General features: G+C 37.8%; 1 protein-coding gene across 1 annotated transcript in view; it reads left to right on the forward strand.

Moving 5' to 3' along the window:
* The window catches only part of PKHD1 (PKHD1 ciliary IPT domain containing fibrocystin/polyductin), a gene marked incomplete at both ends in the record, with an annotated part of 445,094 nt that overhangs the window by 256,316 nt on the left and 169,680 nt on the right, over nt 1-19,098 (forward strand). The window contains one exon of the mRNA XM_084258872.1: nt 14,581-14,718. Coding sequence (XP_084114998.1) covers nt 14,581-14,718 — 138 coding nt within the window. The remainder of the gene's footprint in view (nt 1-14,580; nt 14,719-19,098) is intronic.

Genomic DNA, 19,098 nt, shown 5'->3' on the forward strand with positions numbered 1-19,098 from the left:
CAAACAAGGTTGGCCCAAAGCATGGCCACTGAAGCACAAAAGCTTGCCATGAGTCTAAGATACCTTCTGGTGGGGATCCATAGAATGGGGTAGAAGGGGCCAGAAAAGTCTGGAAGGAAGACAGCAAAATCAAGATCTAGATAAACACTGCTATTGTTAACCTTTCCACAGGTCTCTCACCCATGTCTGTTTCAAGTGTCTTCTTCCATGCACCCCAAATCCCTGATACAAGTCCAAGGCTGAGAAGCAAGTGCAACTTCTTCACATGTATCTCTGCTCTGTGTGCCTCCTCCAGGTCTCCTTCTTGCTCTCCATCCTGCTTCTCCTCCCTGCTCATCTCCATCCTTCCTTCGGTGGGGCAGGGAATCTGGAACCTCCCCTTTCCCTGGGAACCACCCTGTTACATTCATTCGTATAACACCTTGGACATATTTCCATAATATATCTTTATTCTGGCTTGTTAATTTACTTTTATTTTTGCCTTGAGGACATTATTTTATCTCTCGTGGAAATCATGGGAGTTGGTATGGAGCAGATACTCAATAAACACTAGAGTGAGTAAGTGAAAGAGAAAATGCAGGTATTGCTAACAGTCCCTGCTATAGTATTTCTAGGGATTTTGGAAGCTGAACGGGCAGCTGTCACATTAAGAATCTTGGCAAAGAAAGCTTGGGTGAAAGGTGGTGAGTCCCTAAAACCTTAGCAATTGATTTAGGTGCTGACTAGGCTAGTGCAGATCCTGATACTAGAAATCATTCAAAACCAGCATTTATTTAGAATCCCTGAGCCAGCAACTTCCTCCTTTGGAGCTATGTTTCCCACAGGTGAGAACATGCTGTATGCCAGGGAGTGGGTGTCTTCCTCTCCTTAAAGGAGTTCTCTGAACTCTCATTCCCAGTAGGTGCCTATTGTTTTCCTTCCCCCCTGGAGAGCTGGTAGCCTCTCATTCAAGCTACTCCTGCACACAGCTTGCCTCCTCCCTCCTTCCTGCACCTTCCACCTGAGCAGTTGATGGGCCTCCCGGGGCTCAGTACCTGAAGAATGATGAGCCTGGTGTGGCTGCCAACCAGGAGTTTACAGCTCTCTGGGGATTTACTGCTTTCCCAGCCTGCAGGCCTCCTGCAGCTTAGCATCTAGGCAGTTGACATACCTCCTGTGGTTTTAGCTAGTGAGCAGCTTGAGGATCTTCTGTTTGCTGTGAAACAGTTTCAGAGGTTACCTTTTCTCATTTGCATAGTGTGGATGCACCTGTTTTTGTTTTCCTTTTGGTGAAACTATAAAAGGAAGAGTGTAAATGGCGAAGCACTGATGTCTGCTTCAAGCTATGACACTGGCTACTGCCAAGGGGCCTAAGGTTTGTTGTTTGGAAACTAGTTTCAACTGAAATCATAGGGCTAGTGAGGAAAATTCATAACTAAGGGAATAGAGATGTGCACTGGTGCACTGTCTTTTGTCTTTGGGGCTTTTTATATATGCACCTCGTGAGTATTTATCATATATCTTTCAAGTTCAAAAGAATTGAAAAGTCTTCTTAAATTATCACTTCTTAATTTATCTTTTTCATCTGCAAGGGCATCTTGAGAGAAGGCTTTTGAACTAGCTAGTTGGTCTGCCAGTTCAAGTGGAACAGAAAGGAAATAGTTAAAGGATTTCAAACTGCTAAAGAGGGTTTTTACATTTTTCTGGAAAGTAGCAGTTTGCATAGAAATCACAGCTTTTATACATTAAGTATGGTTATGAGTCTCTTCCCCAAATCTGTGTAAGAAATGTAGACTTTTTTCTCCTAAAGGGAAAGGGTGAATTAGCTCCAAAAGGGCAGGTAGCTTTGTGCCAAGGATATTTAGGAAACAAAGAAAAGGGAGAGACTGGTTAGTACCAAGAAAATAGAAAATTATATTGTGAACATGGTTATCATATGCTTAATGCAAGCTTCACTCACAGGAAAACTAATCACAACTTTTATAAGCATTGCTATTCTAATCTCTTCTTTCTTCCCATCCAAATTCTACTATCACAGGTAAATCTAACTATATCACACTAAGAAGAACCATGCCAGAATTTCAGTGCCAAGTGCTGGCCTAGCCTTTCCAAGTCTCTAGATTACTTGAAATCAAGAGGTTGGGTTAAAATCAGAAGGTCGTGAAATATTATCAGCAGGAAATAATGCAGGAAATAGCAGAGTAGAGCTCTTCAAATATCATTTTTTAATTAAAAAGGAAAACCTTGCATAACTGTAAGACTATTAAAAATTATGTCCTTCTTAGGACACTAGATAATTCATTTAACAACACTAACACTTACAGTGTGGTGCTAATAGTAGGATGACTGGTAATGATACACCTCCTCATCTAATAAGATGATGAGTTCAGTTTTTTTATGTGCCAGGCATTGTGTCATATTTTTCTCCCTGAAGCTTCAATAAAGATCTGTGACATTCTATGACCAAGAAAACAAGGCTGAGAGAAGTTCTTAAACATTAGCATGGGTAAGAATCAACTGAGATGATTTTAGAATGCTAGTGTTCTTATTTTGAACTAACTCTTCAATTAATGCTGAAGCAAGGTATCCATGGAGCAGGATTTTGACAAGTCCTACCTTCAAATAACATTCTCTTGATTACAGTCAGTAAAGACTCAGCCTGGATTTAACCAGATCTTTCTCATTCCATACTTCCTTTCTTGTTGTCTTGTACCCAAATTAAGAATCTATGTTTTCCTTGCTTGTCTTATATATCCAATTCCATATACTATTGGGCATTCTGAAAACTAGCTCTAGGGTCCTTTTACTTTATTCTTTTTTGAAATGTTTAAATGATACACGACTCTTTCTTGTCCAAAATAATGTGAGGATAAGCAAAGCAAAATATCGAAGAACGCTGTTATCTTTTCTTCTTACCCTACTCTAGATAACTGCTATTCTGAATTTGAATTATATTGTCCTTTTTAATGTATGTATTTATTTATATGATATATAGCTTTTTAAAATATTATTGAATTAGGTACTGCATGCCAAGTGTTAATCATAAGTATTTTAGATGAATTTACTCTGCAACTCTCACAACTGCCTTATGAGGCACTATTCTATTATTTTGTCAGCTGGGAAAACAGAGATTTGAGGATAATAAAACTGATAAGGAGAAGAATGAAATTTGGGTTCAGTAGTTTCATCCAGAATTCTTACATACATGCTAAGATGTCTCAATTCATTATGAAAATGTTCTAAGTATTCATATGTGACTATTTAAAAAGTCAACAAAATATCTTGGCAGCACTCTCATCATATCAGTACAGATAAATCTACCATATCCTTTTGAATGATGGCTTTGAATTCCAGATTAGGACAGTAGTATGATTTATTGAACTACTATGTTACTGAACAATTATTTCCCCTGATTTTTCATTTTATAAACAAAAAAAGAACAAAATTATTTATAACTTATAGAAGAGCTAAAAAGAAACTTCTCTGAAGAGGAAATGCAAATGGCCAACAGGCATATGAAAAAATGTTCAACATCACTTGCCATCAGGGAAATGCAAATCAAAACTACCATGAGATACCATCTTACACCAGTGAGAATGGCACATATTAAAAAAACTAGCAACAACAAATGCTGGCGAGGGTGTGGAGAAAAAGGAACTCTTCTGCACTGTTGGTGGGAGTGCAAACTGGTCCAACCACTGTGGAGAGCTGTGTGGAGATTTCTGGACCTACTAAACATAGAGCTTCCATATGATCCAGCAATTCCACTCCTAGCTATTTACCCAAAGGACACAGAAACATCAATTCCAAAGAACACCTGCACCCCTATGTTTATAGCAGCACTGTTTACAATAGCTAAGCTTTGGAAACAACCCAAATGCCCAAAAATAGATGACTGGATCAAGAAGATGTGGTACATATATACCATGGAATATTACTCAGCATTCAAAAAAGATAAACACATGCAATTTGCAGCAACATGGATGGCGCTGGAAGGGATCATGCTCAGCGAAATAAGCCAAAAAGAAAAAGAAAAATACCGGATGGTCTCACTCATAGCAGGAATCTAGAAAACTTAAATAAGGGACCAGGAAAATGAATAACTATAAGAAAGTGAAAATCAAAATCAACAGAAAACTATGAACCAGAGACACTTTTAGGGGGGCGGGGGCGGGAGGGGAGGGATTGGGGTCAGAATGGGGGGGCTGCAATTGTATGGGGAATATAACAATAAAATTTATTAAAAATAAATAAATAAAAAAAAAAAAATAAAGATGTTTCTGAGGAAAAAAAAAAAAAAATTATATAACCATTAAAAACAAAAAAAAAAAAAAATAAAAACAAAAAAAAAAAAAAAAAAGAGTTGATTTCCAAGTGGAGTTTATAACCAACCTGCTTCTTTTTTTTTTTAAGATTTATTTTTATTTACGCATACAAGATCTAGGGTACAGGCCAGAGGTACAGGGAGTGATAAGATTCACCAGAGACAGAGTGGGGGACAGAACATACGAATTGAGTGAGATACACTGCTGAGGGGAGCAGCGGGTGAGTCAGGAGAGGTCTGCTGTGCCTTGTGGGTCAGCTTCCTGGCCAGGGATTGAACTCGTGGTGCAGTGGCTGCTGGTAGCATGATAGGTTGTGTCTGAACCCCTTGCGCCACCAGGGAGGCCCCTCTAACCAACCTACTTCTTTAATCACCCAGGCTGCTTCTTAAAAAATGCAAAACATACTTCAAGAAACACATAACCACCATATTATAAACTTATTTAGAGTCTAGAAAATGACACATAGCTTTCCACTTAATTCCTGAGACTATAGAATTTATTTTAAAATTCAACAAAGATAGAACCAAGAATGAAAATTAGAGGTTAATTTAACTGACTATGATGAGAAGACATAGCCAATCAAATGTGCATGTACTTTAGAAGAATAATAAATGATTGAATAAGGTTTAATACTAGGAATACAAGGATGGTTATACCTTGGAAAAAAAATGTATTGACCTACTTCACCAAGACAAAATTGAACTCTCTTCTCTCCCCAAGACTGTACTTGATTCTCTTTTATAATAACAAGGCACATTGTCCACTATGAAGAACCAGAAAATTTCTTAAAGTACTTAGAGTACTTTAAGTCTCTAGTACTTTATTTATCAAATAAAGTGCCAGTCTTTACTGACACCACTTTGTCTCTCTACAGAGGATGGGTTTTGAGAAGGTCCAAGCCCCTAAGAACTCAAAAGGTCATAGGGGGTGAATGATGGAAGTGCTGTCTGTTTTAGGGAGTTAAATATAATGAAACAGAGAAAAATTATTTGAGGGCAATGTGGTAGAGGATGGGACTGTGGAAGAAACAAATGAGTTAAAAACAGAAATTATGGATTCATAATGCTATTGAGAGGAACTGAGATCAGGAGGACTTGGGGAACAGGAAAGGCTGAGACACAGGACAATGATTTTGAACAGCGTAGGAACAGAAAGAACAAAACAGCTCCCAGGAAAAGAGAAGTGTTTTACTGAAATGTTGCAGAGCTAGCCACCACCTAGAGTAAGATCCGGTTACAGGATAATTAGGGAACAGCAAAACAACCACCATGAAACTTCCTGACCACCTAGTGCCCAATTAATAGTCTGGCACATTGGCCAACAGGAGTCTGACTATATATAGTCATAGACTGGGCTGGAGTAAACAAACTTCCTCCCCTGGACCCCCTGCTGTCAGCAGTTCTTTCCTCTTGCTTTAATAAATCCATACTTGCTTGCTCTCATGGTTGGTGTGGTGGCTGTTGTTCTTCCACTGGTGGACACACCCTGACCCATGAGCATCCATTCCTCTAACACTATCTAATCACAGTTACTTCAGCATCACTGAGATATTGATGGGAGATTTTCGCCAAGTTTTTTCATAGATGGATCCAAGCAAAGAAATATAAAACCTAAGCAGATATTTCAAGAAAGATTTTTGAAGAGGTTCTTCCATGTTCTGCTTGTTTGTTGTGAAAAATATGCAGTCTTCCTCTTGAATGGGGCACAGAACAATTTGTGTGCCTTACTTAAGGACCAAACTAATAATCATGGTGTATAAATTCATTTTCTCCCCATCAGTAGGAAAAAAACAAATGCTTACATGGTGGCAACAAAAGAATTCTGTAACAATGTTAAGATTTTTCCCAATAGCTCTCTCAATTTATTAAAAAAGAAAGCTATTGATCAGTTTTTAACAACAAAAATTAAACAGGAAATAGGATAATTTTTCCATAGCTTGATAATATTAAAAATCCATAGGAAACAATACAAATGTGAAAAATTAATTGTACTTTGTTAGAATCTAGGACGAAGCAGAAATGCCTGCTGTCATTCCCATGTTAGAAGTAACAGGCAAAGCAATAGAAAAGGGAAAAAATATGCAATAAAGGACACAACTGCTAGAATGGAGGAGGAAAAATTATTCATAACCCTACAAGTTTCAAGTGAAATACTATTAAACAAGTCTGCAAAGTGATGTGCCATTGCTTTAAGTATAGACAGACAGAAATGAATAAAACAAAATGGAGTCCAGAAATATGTCCATGAGTACATGAGGATTTAGTTGGTGGCTAAGATGGCATTTTAAAACATTGGGGGGAAAATCTAAATTTCAGTAAATGATGTTGGGAGCAATTGTCCACACATATGTTAATGTTTTTCTGTTATGTTTTAAGGTCATACAGTTGGGAATAAACAAAAAGGACTAATAATGATTATAAAGGAATTGAAAATAAATATAGCCTATTATTTGTTTATTACCTGTGAAAGACCTTGAAAGGGACAGAATATCTAGATGTCATAGAAGAAAAGATTAAAAAAATTCATTACATAAAACTAAAAATTCAGTCATCATAGAAACCAAATATAAACATGAAAAAACTCTCAACCTTATAATTAACTAGAAAAAATGTTAATTTAAAAAGTTAGACATTCATTTTTGGCCCCCAGATTAGCACAGATAAAAAAGATTGTACATATTAATACTTCTTTAGCACTTGTTATTTGTTATATATGTGCTTTATACGTTAACATTATCATGTTTATAATAATCTCATTAAAGATAGGCAATTATTATCTATACTGATGAGGATTCAGTTATAATTGTTACATTTTAACATATACATTAACAGTTGTTTCCTTATTTATCCATTTTACTTGATTTTCTGCATACCACATAGATACACTTATTATATTCATTCCTTCATTTCTACTTCTTAACTTTTTGCCATATATCTGATAAAGCACCTATTGATATTTCCTAAGTGAATGAATAGATGAGTGAAGATATTTATTGATGAGTAATAATACTCTTCTTTCTATATCATTCTTCTCTTGGAAATTTCTAGACACCCTGGACTAAAAAAAGGGGATTAGCTCTAAAGATGTGAATTTCTGTATCTTTGCAAGATATTATGGAGATGTTTTTGAGTATTGTGATTTTTGAGAGTGTTTGTATAAAGTGGTTGTTATTGTTGAAATACTTGGAATGGTGAATAAAAGTTCTATGGGCCTTGGTGATCTTTGGGACACTATTTGAATTCAAAGGGAAAGAGCTTTTTTTGAAACTCCAAAAAGAACTCTTTGCATTGAATAAATGCAATTTATTAGAGCTTATGAATAAAATTTTATTTTAAAGTCTTTGGGAATTTGTAAAAAATATAAGCATAGAATGTATAGACCTACAGAGGACAATGTCAATTTCTACAAGTATATTTGTATTTATATAAAATAAAACACTTTATGAAATTAAGACCTTAAATCAAGCCTAGTTTGCTAATAAAGATTCATTTGCTCAGAAGTTATAATTTTGATACAACATATTAAAATGTAGCATAGAGGTTGTTTACTCTATGCTTGTTAGTTGAGTTGGAGAGGGATTTATTTCCAACACTCAGGTTACTAAAGATGCATTTACATTAATGCTATAGTACATAGTCAAGCTGCAGTTTAACATATGACCTCAAAATATCAAAATGCCTATTTTTCATTTTTAGGTCTTTTGATAATTGCAAATTCTGGGTTTTTCTTTAAGATCTGAGTCACCTGAGCACATTGCACACTACTGCACTACTGGTTTCAAATGGTAACACCATTGACCTTCAGAGTGTAGCTATCTATGCCAGATCCTCTTTTGTTCTCTTTGGGAATATACCCAGAGGTGGGATTGCTTGATCATATCTAGTTCTGTATTTAATATTTTAAAGAATCTCCACCACACCTTTTCCTCCAGAAGCTGAACCAGTTTACCTCCCCAGCAAACAGGATTCCCTTTTCTCTGCCTCCTTGAAGACTGTTGTTACCTGCTGTTGTTTTGTTGAAAGTCACCCTGACTGGTGTGGGGTGACATCCCATTGTGGTTCTTATTTGCATTTCCCTGATGGTTAGTGACACAGGTTTTTGTCAGAGGTTGGGAGAAATGGGAATCTGGGAGACATTCATCAAAGGTATCAGTTATGCAAGATGAATGAGTCCTAGAGACCTACCATACTACTGAGTTCCTAGAGTATATTACATACTTAAAATTTTGGTAAGAGTGTAGGTCTTATGTTAACTGTTCTTGTCACAAGGTAATAAATAGACAAGTAAGTATATAAATAACAATAAATAGCTTAGGAGATAACTTTTAGAGAGGATGGTTAGGTTGATAGCATAGATTATGGTAAAAGTTTCAGTTATATACATTAAATATCTATAGCTTTTTAATGCCAATTACACTGCAGTATTATTTTAAGTTATTTTAAAATAGAAAAATGCAACACTAACTTGATCACTGACTTCTTTGAGGTGTTATGCAGAGAAAAAACATCATTACACCATCTCGATTTTTAAAAATGCTTAGAAAACCTGGAATGAGAGAAAGCATGGATTATTTTCCATCTTCATGGAAATAACAGCACCTTCTGGTATTTTCCTTTCTGAATTTGGAATTCAGAGGATTGATCTGATACAGTTGGTAATTTTATTTAAAGACCTTCCTATTAAATAGATTCAAAATATATTTGGAGAACAGATGGTATAAACTAGAGGAAGAGATAAACATTGTATGTTAAACATTTTATTGATCAATTAAAATATCATAATTTGAAATGTTGATTCTAGTATGGGAATTATGTGTATCATTTGTGATTGAGAAAGACGCAGAGAGTGTATATGGGGAGTTGAACAAGAATATATTATCCAAAGTTTAAATTAGACTTCTCCCATAAGGTGCGAATGAGGAGAGAACTGCTTTCCTCTCTTCCTGCCTCCTCCTGTGCCCCCAGCAGGCAGATGTTTTTTCCTCTAGGTGTAAGGAATGTGGTTTGGAGTCTTGAATCTTATGCCTCAAGGAACTTTGAAAAATGCCTCTTCTGGTCTTTTTAAGACCAGCTTGAAAAAAAAATGATAGAGTAGAATAAAGAAACCACTTGTGTGAATCTGATGAAAAAGGCAGACTATAGAGTTAGCAGTTCTCAGAAAAGAACTTAGTTATAGAAAGGACTCATCCTTATCTTCTAGCAGTTCTTTGTGCAACTTTTTCTACAACATAATATATTCTTGACAGACAAATACCATCATTTTGATAAACTGATCTACTTGACACTAATTTTCAGTTATGTTAATCTTTAATCCCTATGAATTATTTCTTCATGAGAAATCCATTCTATTTTTGGAGTACTTATTTTGGATGTAATAGCCATCCTCATAAATTGATAGGATATTTGAAGAAGTCATTAGACTCACCAAAGTTGAACAAAATTACCAATTATTCTGTAAATATATATGCTTAAAGTAGTCACTTCAGAGCTAACAATATTCTCATTGGAAAGAGGAAGATTGGGTAGAATAGTGATTCAAATGACTTTAAAATTTACTTTTCCAATGTAAGAAAATATGGGGGGGGGGCAAGAGACAAACCCACTAATTATGGAAGGTATAGGAAAATAACAAGCCTACAATCGTCCTTGTGTGTCTCACTCTGCCCTTTCATGCCATCACTCGCCTTCAGAAGGCTGAGCTATGTCCAAAGTTGGTGTTGCTGTGTTCCTGACAATAGCAGAGTTGTAATGGAAACTGTCTTCACCACCTAAGTTATGGGGTCTGATATAGTGAATACCATACAAGCAGAGAGTCTGCCTGCCCTAAAATATGCATGTTCATGTGACCCTATCATTATTCCCAGGATCTGTGCCCTTTGCCCTTGATCTCATTTCTACAGGATTTTGACAAGTGTCAGACCCTTGGAATGCTACACAATAGTGACCTTGATTCCCTGACTTTGCTGGGAGAAAATGAGTGTAAATCTAATGTTGAAATGACATGGAATGCTTTGTAACTATGGTAGTCAGATTATCCTGATATAATAAAAGCCTTAGCCCTCTGTCAGAGCCATCTGCCTTTTGATTTGGCTCAGGCTTTATGGTCTTGAGGATAGCTAATACATTTATAGAAGACAAAACCTATTGTTATTGTTTATTTTTGCATTTGATTCATGGGGAAATTCAGGTGATTCCTCCCTAGTGTTGAATTTTCCAGATTTTTTTCTAAAACTTTATCCTTCCAATTGTCAAAATACAATCCTTTCAAGAAAAACAAAATCAAAGCCAAAAACACTGCTTGGCAAAAGATACTAGGATAAAGATGGTGGGATGTTTAATACTTGATGGATGAATAAGTGGAAAAAGGGTGTAATTCGGAACCAAGAGGCACCACCCCATGTCTGGGCCTAAGCTCCTCTGGGGGGAAAGCAGTCTTTAATTACATCTGGTACTCATTAATTCTTTTTGGAGTCTCTTTCCAGATCTGTTCTCCCATCAGCCTCCCATCGAGCCACAGAAATTCCAGATGGTTCCCTCCATATGCCAGTGCTCATTCTCTCAAGTAGGATAGATTGGTCACTGACAGAGTAGGATGGAATAGCCTTGGCCAAGTCAAGGCAAGGTTAAAAGCATGGGGCTACAATTAGATTAGTAGTGGTCTATCATTCATGGTTTTAAGTAAGTTGTATAAGTAACTTTCTGAGTCATCATTCTGAAATGTCTGAAGTAGTTTCATGGAAAGGATGCTACTTCTAGAGAATGTGGCATGTTGATCCTAACTTTCCACACCTAGAGCAGAGTTCAATGCTCTACGGATGTCTTTATAGCTGAGTGTTGGGCAGTTGGCACCTAACTGCACATTAGGGTGAATTCTTTTGCTGTGTTACTTTCAATGACAACTCTAATCTCTATTATTGTGATACAAGGAAGATTCCTTTATAAGAAATCTTTCTAAGGCATATGTTTATTTCATTTTAGCAGAATTTTGTTTATTGTAACAGGCACATTGATAAACTTTCCATTTTGAGTCAATAAAAATGAAGATAGGATCAACTTCAATATAATGAAAAAGTGCATTATCATATCAAACATATCACATTGCATTTGTTTGCCTGTTTTCATCTGATGATGGAAAATGTGTTTTATTTGTCTTTGAATTCCCAACCCAAAAAGATTTGGCACGTCATGGCAAAGGGAAGAAGGAAAGAAAAAAAATGTAGGTATATTGATTCAGAAAATTCAAAAGTGAAAGGTAACACTGAAAAAAATAAGAATTTTCCCTCTATTATTTTCCTCACCTTACACATTTTCTTTGATAGCTAGATTTTATATGCGGGTTGTGTGTGTGTGTGTGTGTGTGTGTGTATGTACATGCAAACATTGCTTAGTATTATTTTTGAGCAACTACTTTACCCTTCAAGCAACTACATTGTCATAGGTGCTGAGCAAATAAAAATGAAAATCGCAGCTCTGGTCTCTCTTCTTATGGAAATTATAATAATTAGGCTGTGATTTATAGGAAATTTGTCTATTTGAAGTATGTAGGGGAATTAAAGAAAAAAATTATTCTATAAGGAGCATGTGATAAAAACGAAATATTTTACGTTTCATGTAATTACCATATTTTAATTGAAAAGCACATTCAAACGAGGACTAACATTATTTTGGTTATGTAAGTCCTCCATGGATGAGAGAAAGCTTTCATCAAAGCTTTGTACAGTCAGGCTCAGCAGTCAAACATTGTAGAATATTTAGAATGGCTTATAGGTTGGAATACATAAAGCCAATTTGTATAGAACTTTTGTTTTTCAAGGTGCTCGAAATAATTGCTTGAAATAATTTCTATCTGGTTTTGATATCATATTAAAGCCATAAACCTATAAAATGTGTATTAAATTTAGAATATTCTCTAGATATTTCTTGCTTTAGTTTGAATTTTTAAAAGCATCAGAGAATAAATAAAAATATTTATTTTTATCTATTTAAACTGACCATTCATTTGTATCCATTAATAATGAACTTTTGAATTTAAAGGGTAGGGGATTAAACTCAACAGATCTGGACAACATGTACTTAACAACATTTTTATCTTTGATACCACAAGAAGCACTAAGGACTTGAAAAACTGAATGGTCTCTCCCCCTAAGGAAGTAACAGTGGGAGAGAAAGATGTGATTACACTGAAAACCAGACCAGTGGCTATTACCTCTTTACATACAGTAATTGTGCATGTAATTCTGGTAGTCTGTCCATGCTCTTATATAAGTATGCATGGGATATCATTGGAGATTGAAAGAGAGAAGTTTCTGTAGGGAAAGTGGTGGCATCAGTGGTGTGCAAAGAATGTCTGACCAACAAAACTAAAATAGGTAGATTCTGACAGATGAGTGGGTGATACTAATGCTGCCGGAGACTGACCACACTCTGGGAACCGCTGTGCTACTGTGCGGCTGAGGGAAGGGAAAGGAGAGGACACATACGGGAGAATTTATGGATCAGCCTACTTTCATTTTATTGACCCCATGACTCCTTCTAACTGACAAGGTGGTTACAAGCTGTATCCAGCTGTGAACCCATGAAGAAAAGGGAAAATGTTGGTTTACAACCATCTAGGCTCTGCTGCAGGAAAATATAGTGTCTTCTAGGGAGGGAAGTAGGCAGGACCTGGGAAAGATAGCACCGGAGATACAGATTTTGAGGCCATGTCCTTAAGAATAGCAGGGTGCATTGTTTTCTGGAATGAGATTATGTTAACAAAATTACTAAAAATATTTATATATATCAGTGATTATGGTACTTGAAATTTAAGTAGAATTTATTTGATATCTTTAATTTGTGTAGAATTATGACTAAACTTCAGAAAGTAACACTTAATACTCTAGCATATGTGAAATATTTACTATTTTAAATGAGAATTTTTATTCCTGTGTTATTTTATTGTAATTTTCAGACAAAATCTATGATTCTTTCTTTTGAAGTAGTTTGGAGACTGCTTGTATGAAAGGGGAGATGAAGAATAATGATTTTAAGTTGTCTTGTAAGCTCTGCAAGCTTGCAAGCTAATGAAAAGCAGTAGAAATAATGATAACATTCAACGTTTATTGAGCATGTACCAGGCACTTAGTTCTCTATGGTAGGAATTGGAGAATTTGGGATGGTTTACCAGTATGATATAAGCAGTTTAGATCTACTAAATCACCTCTCACTAAAATCCTAATGAATGAAATAGGTATTTTAAATTTTTTAAAGATTTATTTATTTATACCAGAGCTGGGGTATGGGTTGTAGGCACAGGAGGGTGAGAGGATTCACCTGAGACAGAGTGGGGAGCAGAACAGGCAGACAGACTGAAAGCACTGCTGAGGGGAGCAGCGGGTGAGTCAGGAGAGGTCTGCCATGTGGGTGTCTTTCCTGGCCAACCAGGAATTGAACCCACGCTGCAGAGGCTGCAGACAGCTTCACAGGAGGGTGCTCAACCTGCTGCGCCACTGGGAAGGTCCATTTTATGGTATTTTAAAATTTTTTAAAGATTTTTTTATTTTATTATTTATATAAGCACTGGGTACAGTCAGAAGCACGGGAGGGTGAGAGAATTCACCAGCGCCAGAGCGGAGAGCAGAACAGGCAGAGTGATGAAATACACTGCTGAGGGGAGCAGCGGGTGGCAGGAGAGGTCTGTGCTCCATGTGGGATCCTTGCCCGGCGGCCGGGGATTGAACTGGTGCTGCAGAGGCTGCGGGCAGCTTCTCAACCCAGCGCTCAACCACTGCGCCACCGGGGAGGCCCTGGTATTTTAATTTTTATCACCATTTCACAGATGAGATAAAGCTGTTGGTTTACACAGCTAGTAAGTTGCAGAACTGGGAGTCACCTCCAAATCATTCAGAGTATAAGGTCATGCCTGTCCTTCTCTACCTCTCTGAAACCAAAACCAAAGTAAAGGGAGAGGAACAAAAAGTAGGATGTTCATCTGGATGTTTATAATGAAGAAGACTTAGGGCAGTTGAGACATAAACCACATAAACCTTAACTTTTGGTCATAAGACTTGGTATGTAAAACAATGGTAGAATTGTTTCTATGCCGTCCCCTCCCCCCAACTCCCTTTGTATTTTGTAGTCCTAGTCTTTACTAAATATTTGTTATTCCCTCGTGGCACATGTCCTGGCATAGGTAGCAATGTAAGTAGCTCCTGCATTGCCATGGGAACCCCAAAGTAAGCCATTGGAGGAGAAAAGGCAATTCTTGCTTCTCTGAACAAATTCTTCTTCTTCTGCAGACAGGACTGTCATTGTGGATACAGATCTTCCATTCCTCAAAGGTCTCTATGTGATGGGGACTTTAGAATTCCCTGTGGACCGAAGCAACATTCTGAGTGTGGCATGCATGGTGGTTGCAGGTGGGGAGCTCAGAGTTGGTGAGTAAAGGGCATGAGGAAAGGGAGCATAATGGGAGGATTGAGCTCTGGGGAAAGGCCTTGGGAAGTGATGGTATCACTAGGCAGGTTACTTGGTGAATTTTGGAGAGGACCGAGGCAGAGGGTGAGTTTGCTACTAAGGCTTTCCCTCTGCAAGTTTTAGATGCAAACCAAGGTGACTCTTACCGCCCATTGCTTCATGTGTCATTGGGCTGTGTTTCCTGCGTCAGGTTCTCAGGCTGCTCCTCATTTCAGGGCTCATTTTGCCTCCTGCAGGTGAAACTCCCTTTGGTTCTTTGTATCAGAATTTACCTGCAGCCCACTCTTTCAGACCTCATAGGATCAATGATCCGTGATGTCCTTTGATCAATTAACTCACAATAAACTGTCAATCACTAGCTTAATGCAGTGTCCTGCGGAAAAAACCGAGAACAGAGCTTCGGTGCTAATGCTTTGGTGGAGTAAATAATGGCAGTGAAGTGAGAGTGAGGGGAAAAAGTGAAAGAGAAAGAAGAAAAGCAAATGCAACATGGCCATAGCTTTTCAAAAAAGCAGCTGTTTGCTTGGCTATGTGACATGCCCTACAGGAAGCATTAGAGAGCTACCACATCTTGGGACAATATGAACAAGCTGGGGAGAAGACAAGCAATTCACTTGGTCCACCCCAAACCTACTAACTCCTCTGTCTTTCTTTGTTATGTTTTGTAACTCTAGAGCGGCTAGTGGAGAGGCCAGAGACTCTATCGTGCTAGGAAATGTGGTTGCTCCGCCTGGGAAGGGAGGCATGTTGCTAAGACTCAGGCAGAAACAGGATGGAGGGGGCCAGGGAATGTATTAACTAGCTCGGACACACTGCTTACTTGATCGAGAAACATGAGTTTTTCCATGTAGACATACCTTAGAACTGTTGTAGGTCAGGAATAGACAGTGTTGAAAAGACATATGCTCTGGGGGCCTCCCTGGTGGCACAAGGGGTTAAGATGCAATCTATGAAGCTATAGTGAACCACTGCAGCACGAGTTCAGTCCCTGGCCAGGATGCTGCCCACATGGTGCAGCACACCTCTCCTGACTTGCCCACTGCTCCCCTCAGCAGTGTATTTCAGTCAATCTGCCTGTTCTGTTTCCCACTCTGTCTCTGGTGAATCCTCTCACCCCCAACACCTCTGTCTTGTACCCCAGTTCTTGTATGCATAAATAAATAAATCTTAAAAAAAAAAAAGACATGAGCTATGCCTCCCAATGAAACTACTTTTGAACTTGTAAGGAATTCTACTTTGACCCTCAAAAGAAATATTAAAAGAGAATTCCCGAAAACAATAATGACTTCTCTTAAAGAAACAATCATATTTAGATATTCTTGTTTGGTGCTATCCAAGCTGTAGGACCTCTGGTCAAAGAGAATTCTAGGCCTGGTTGCCTGATCAAAACTGAAATCATTGTAAAAAGATTTGTGATATATTATGGTCAAGTCTCTTGAATATTTCAGTGACAAAAAAATCAAAACCTTTGAGACAAAGTTTATTTCCACTTTAAGAGACCTTACTAGAATTGTTTTCCATCTCAGTAAATAAAGGTTTTTCTTTCTGTAATTCCTACTGATTCCTGTTCTTCCACTTTGAATTCATACAGGGTGAGTGTCAGAATCCCTCCCCTTTCACAGCTCTTCATGCACATTTTTGATCCTTCTTTTGTTTCAGATTATGCAGTTTTTATTATTTTAGCAAAGATTAAATCAGTTGTTAGTTATTATGTTTAAAGTTATAATGCTATATCTTAATTATCATTGATATTTTAAAGTAACTTATTTTTTCAATCTTTTGTACAAAACTGGAAAATACAAAAAGCAGTTATATAGAAGAAATGAAGTAATCATTCATATTTCCAAATGTAAAGATAATATTTTGTAGTTTTGTCTTCAAAGCTTTTTTCGCCTCTCTATGTATGCAAACACATACAAATTAGAATGTAGGACATGCAGCTTGATAATCTTTTGAAGACTATATTAATAGTGTGAGAATTTCTATAACTCATTTTAAAAATACTGTTTTAGTAGCTTTTTTAAAGATTTATATATTTATACAAGAGATGGGGTATAGGCCAGAGGCGTGGGTGGGTGAGAGAATTCACCAGAGACAGAGTGGGAAGCAGAACAGGCAGACTGACTAAAATACACTGCTGAGGGGAGCAGCAGGTGAGACAGGAGAGGTCTACTGTACTATCTGGGTATCTCCCTGGCTGGCCTGGAATCAAACCTGCACTGCAGAGGCTGTGGACAGTTTCACAGCGCTGCGCTTAACCCGCTGTACCATCGGGGAGGCCCAGTAGCTTTAATGTTCCTTATGTTTGAGAGAATGTACATATATACACTTATGTATAATAATTTAGCTGACCACTTTGCCACTTTGTTGTTCTTCAACATCAAAATCATTTCCCATTTTCTTCATGGGGCATCATCTACAATGATCATCTTAGCATGTAAATAATTTTATTCTTATTTTTATTAATAAGAATTGGTTTATCATATTATTATTTTCAGGATTATAGTTTCATACCTTGTTAAATGTGTCTATCACCCCACACCCAATCACAGAGTCATAGTGCCGTTCATAGCTATCAAGTGATCTCCTCTTGTTAGTTTCTCCCACCTTCCCCTTTCTCTCTGGTAGCCAACTTTTTTTTTTCAATCAGGGGCTGGGTTGTTGTTGTGTTTTGCTAATTTGTTTTGTTTCTTTTTAAAGGTTTATTTTTATTTATTTATGCATACAAAACTTGGGTGTAGGCCAGAGGTATGGGGACAGGGGATGAGAGGATTCACCAAAGATGGAGTATGAAGCAGAACGGGCAGGTCTAATGAAGTATACTGCTAAGGGGAGCAGCGGGTGAGATAGGAGAGGTCCGCTGTGCCATGTGGGCTAGCTTGCTGGCTGGGGATCGAACTCAGGCCACAGAGTGATAGCACTGATATTTAACCCCTATGCTACCAGGGAGGTCCCTTATTTTGTTTCTTAATTTTCTACCTATGAGTGAAATAATATGGCATTTGTTTTTCTCTTTATGACTTATTTTACTCAGCACAATTACTTCCAGTTCCATTCATGTTGTTGCAAAAGGCAAGATTTCATCTTTCTTATCACTGAGTAGTCTTCTGTTGAGTATGTATGCTGCATCTTTATCCAGTGATCTTTGGTGGGCATCAGGTCATTTCTATCTCTGGGCTATACTGAATAGTACTGCAATTAACAGAGGGTACAGTTATGGACAGATTAGAAATAGAGTTAATGGATTTAAGGATAAGGTCCTTGATGTCAAATTGTTTTCCAGAGTGATATTATGAATTTGTACTCTCTCCACCTTTCTCAGAGTTATGAGACTCCTCACACTTTCTGATAATATCTTTCAACATATCTCTATTATGTTTAATTCCTCCTGGGTTATGAAGTCAGGGGAAAATAATTAGTCCCAGGTAGAATATGACTTATTCTGAACAGAGTGAAATAAGTACAGCATTAACCACAGACTCTAAGTCAGTTGGGATCAAATCCAGCTAACAAATCAACCTCTGGACACCTCCATTTCTTCACCTGTAATATAGGAAGCAACAATAGAACCTACCTCAGGGAAATATTGAAACAATTAAAGTTACAGTTCCTACTGAATGCTTGGCATTTAGTAGATACTTAATAAATATTAGTTATCTCTCAAAGTTTCTGTAGAAAATAGATATCATATTGAGTTGGACAATAGGAGATTTTTTAAATTTTTTTTAAAGATTTATTTATTTATACAAGAACCGGGGTACAGGCCAAAAGCATGGGAGGGTGAGAGGATTCACCAGAGATTGAGTGGGGAGCAGAACAGGCAGACAGACTGAAAATACTGCTGAGGGGAGCAGCAGGAAAGACAGGAGAGGTCTGCCACACCATGTGGGTATCTCCCTGGCCAGCCAGGAATCAAACCCGTGCTGCAGAGGCTGTAGACTGTTTCACAGCACTGCAATCAACCCGCTGCACCATGAGAAGATTTGAATGACAGAACTGTTTACAAAAACTTGAAGGGGGCCATTTAGAACAGGGATCTCTGTGTCTAGAACCTACCTAGACTGTGTGGAACTGGGAAATGGCCGTCCCCATAGCCAGAGGTGAGCAGAAAAGCCCCCACAAGCCAGGCACCATCTGGCCGCCAGTTGGAGCCCAGAGGGGGATCCAGCCACTGCCAGGGCAGACTGCGGGCACAAGGAAGTACCCTCCTGATTTGCCATTTTAGAACAGGGATCTTTGTGTCCCTCCAGAACCTACCTAGACTGGGTGGAAGTGGGAAAGGGCTGTCCTCATAGCCAGAGGTGTGCTGAAGGCCCCCACAAGCCAGGCTCTGGCTGGCA

The sequence above is a fragment of the Talpa europaea genome (assembly GCF_964194135.1).
Source record: "Talpa europaea genome assembly, chromosome: 2".
In the NCBI taxonomy this organism is placed as follows: Eukaryota; Metazoa; Chordata; class Mammalia; order Eulipotyphla; family Talpidae; genus Talpa; species Talpa europaea.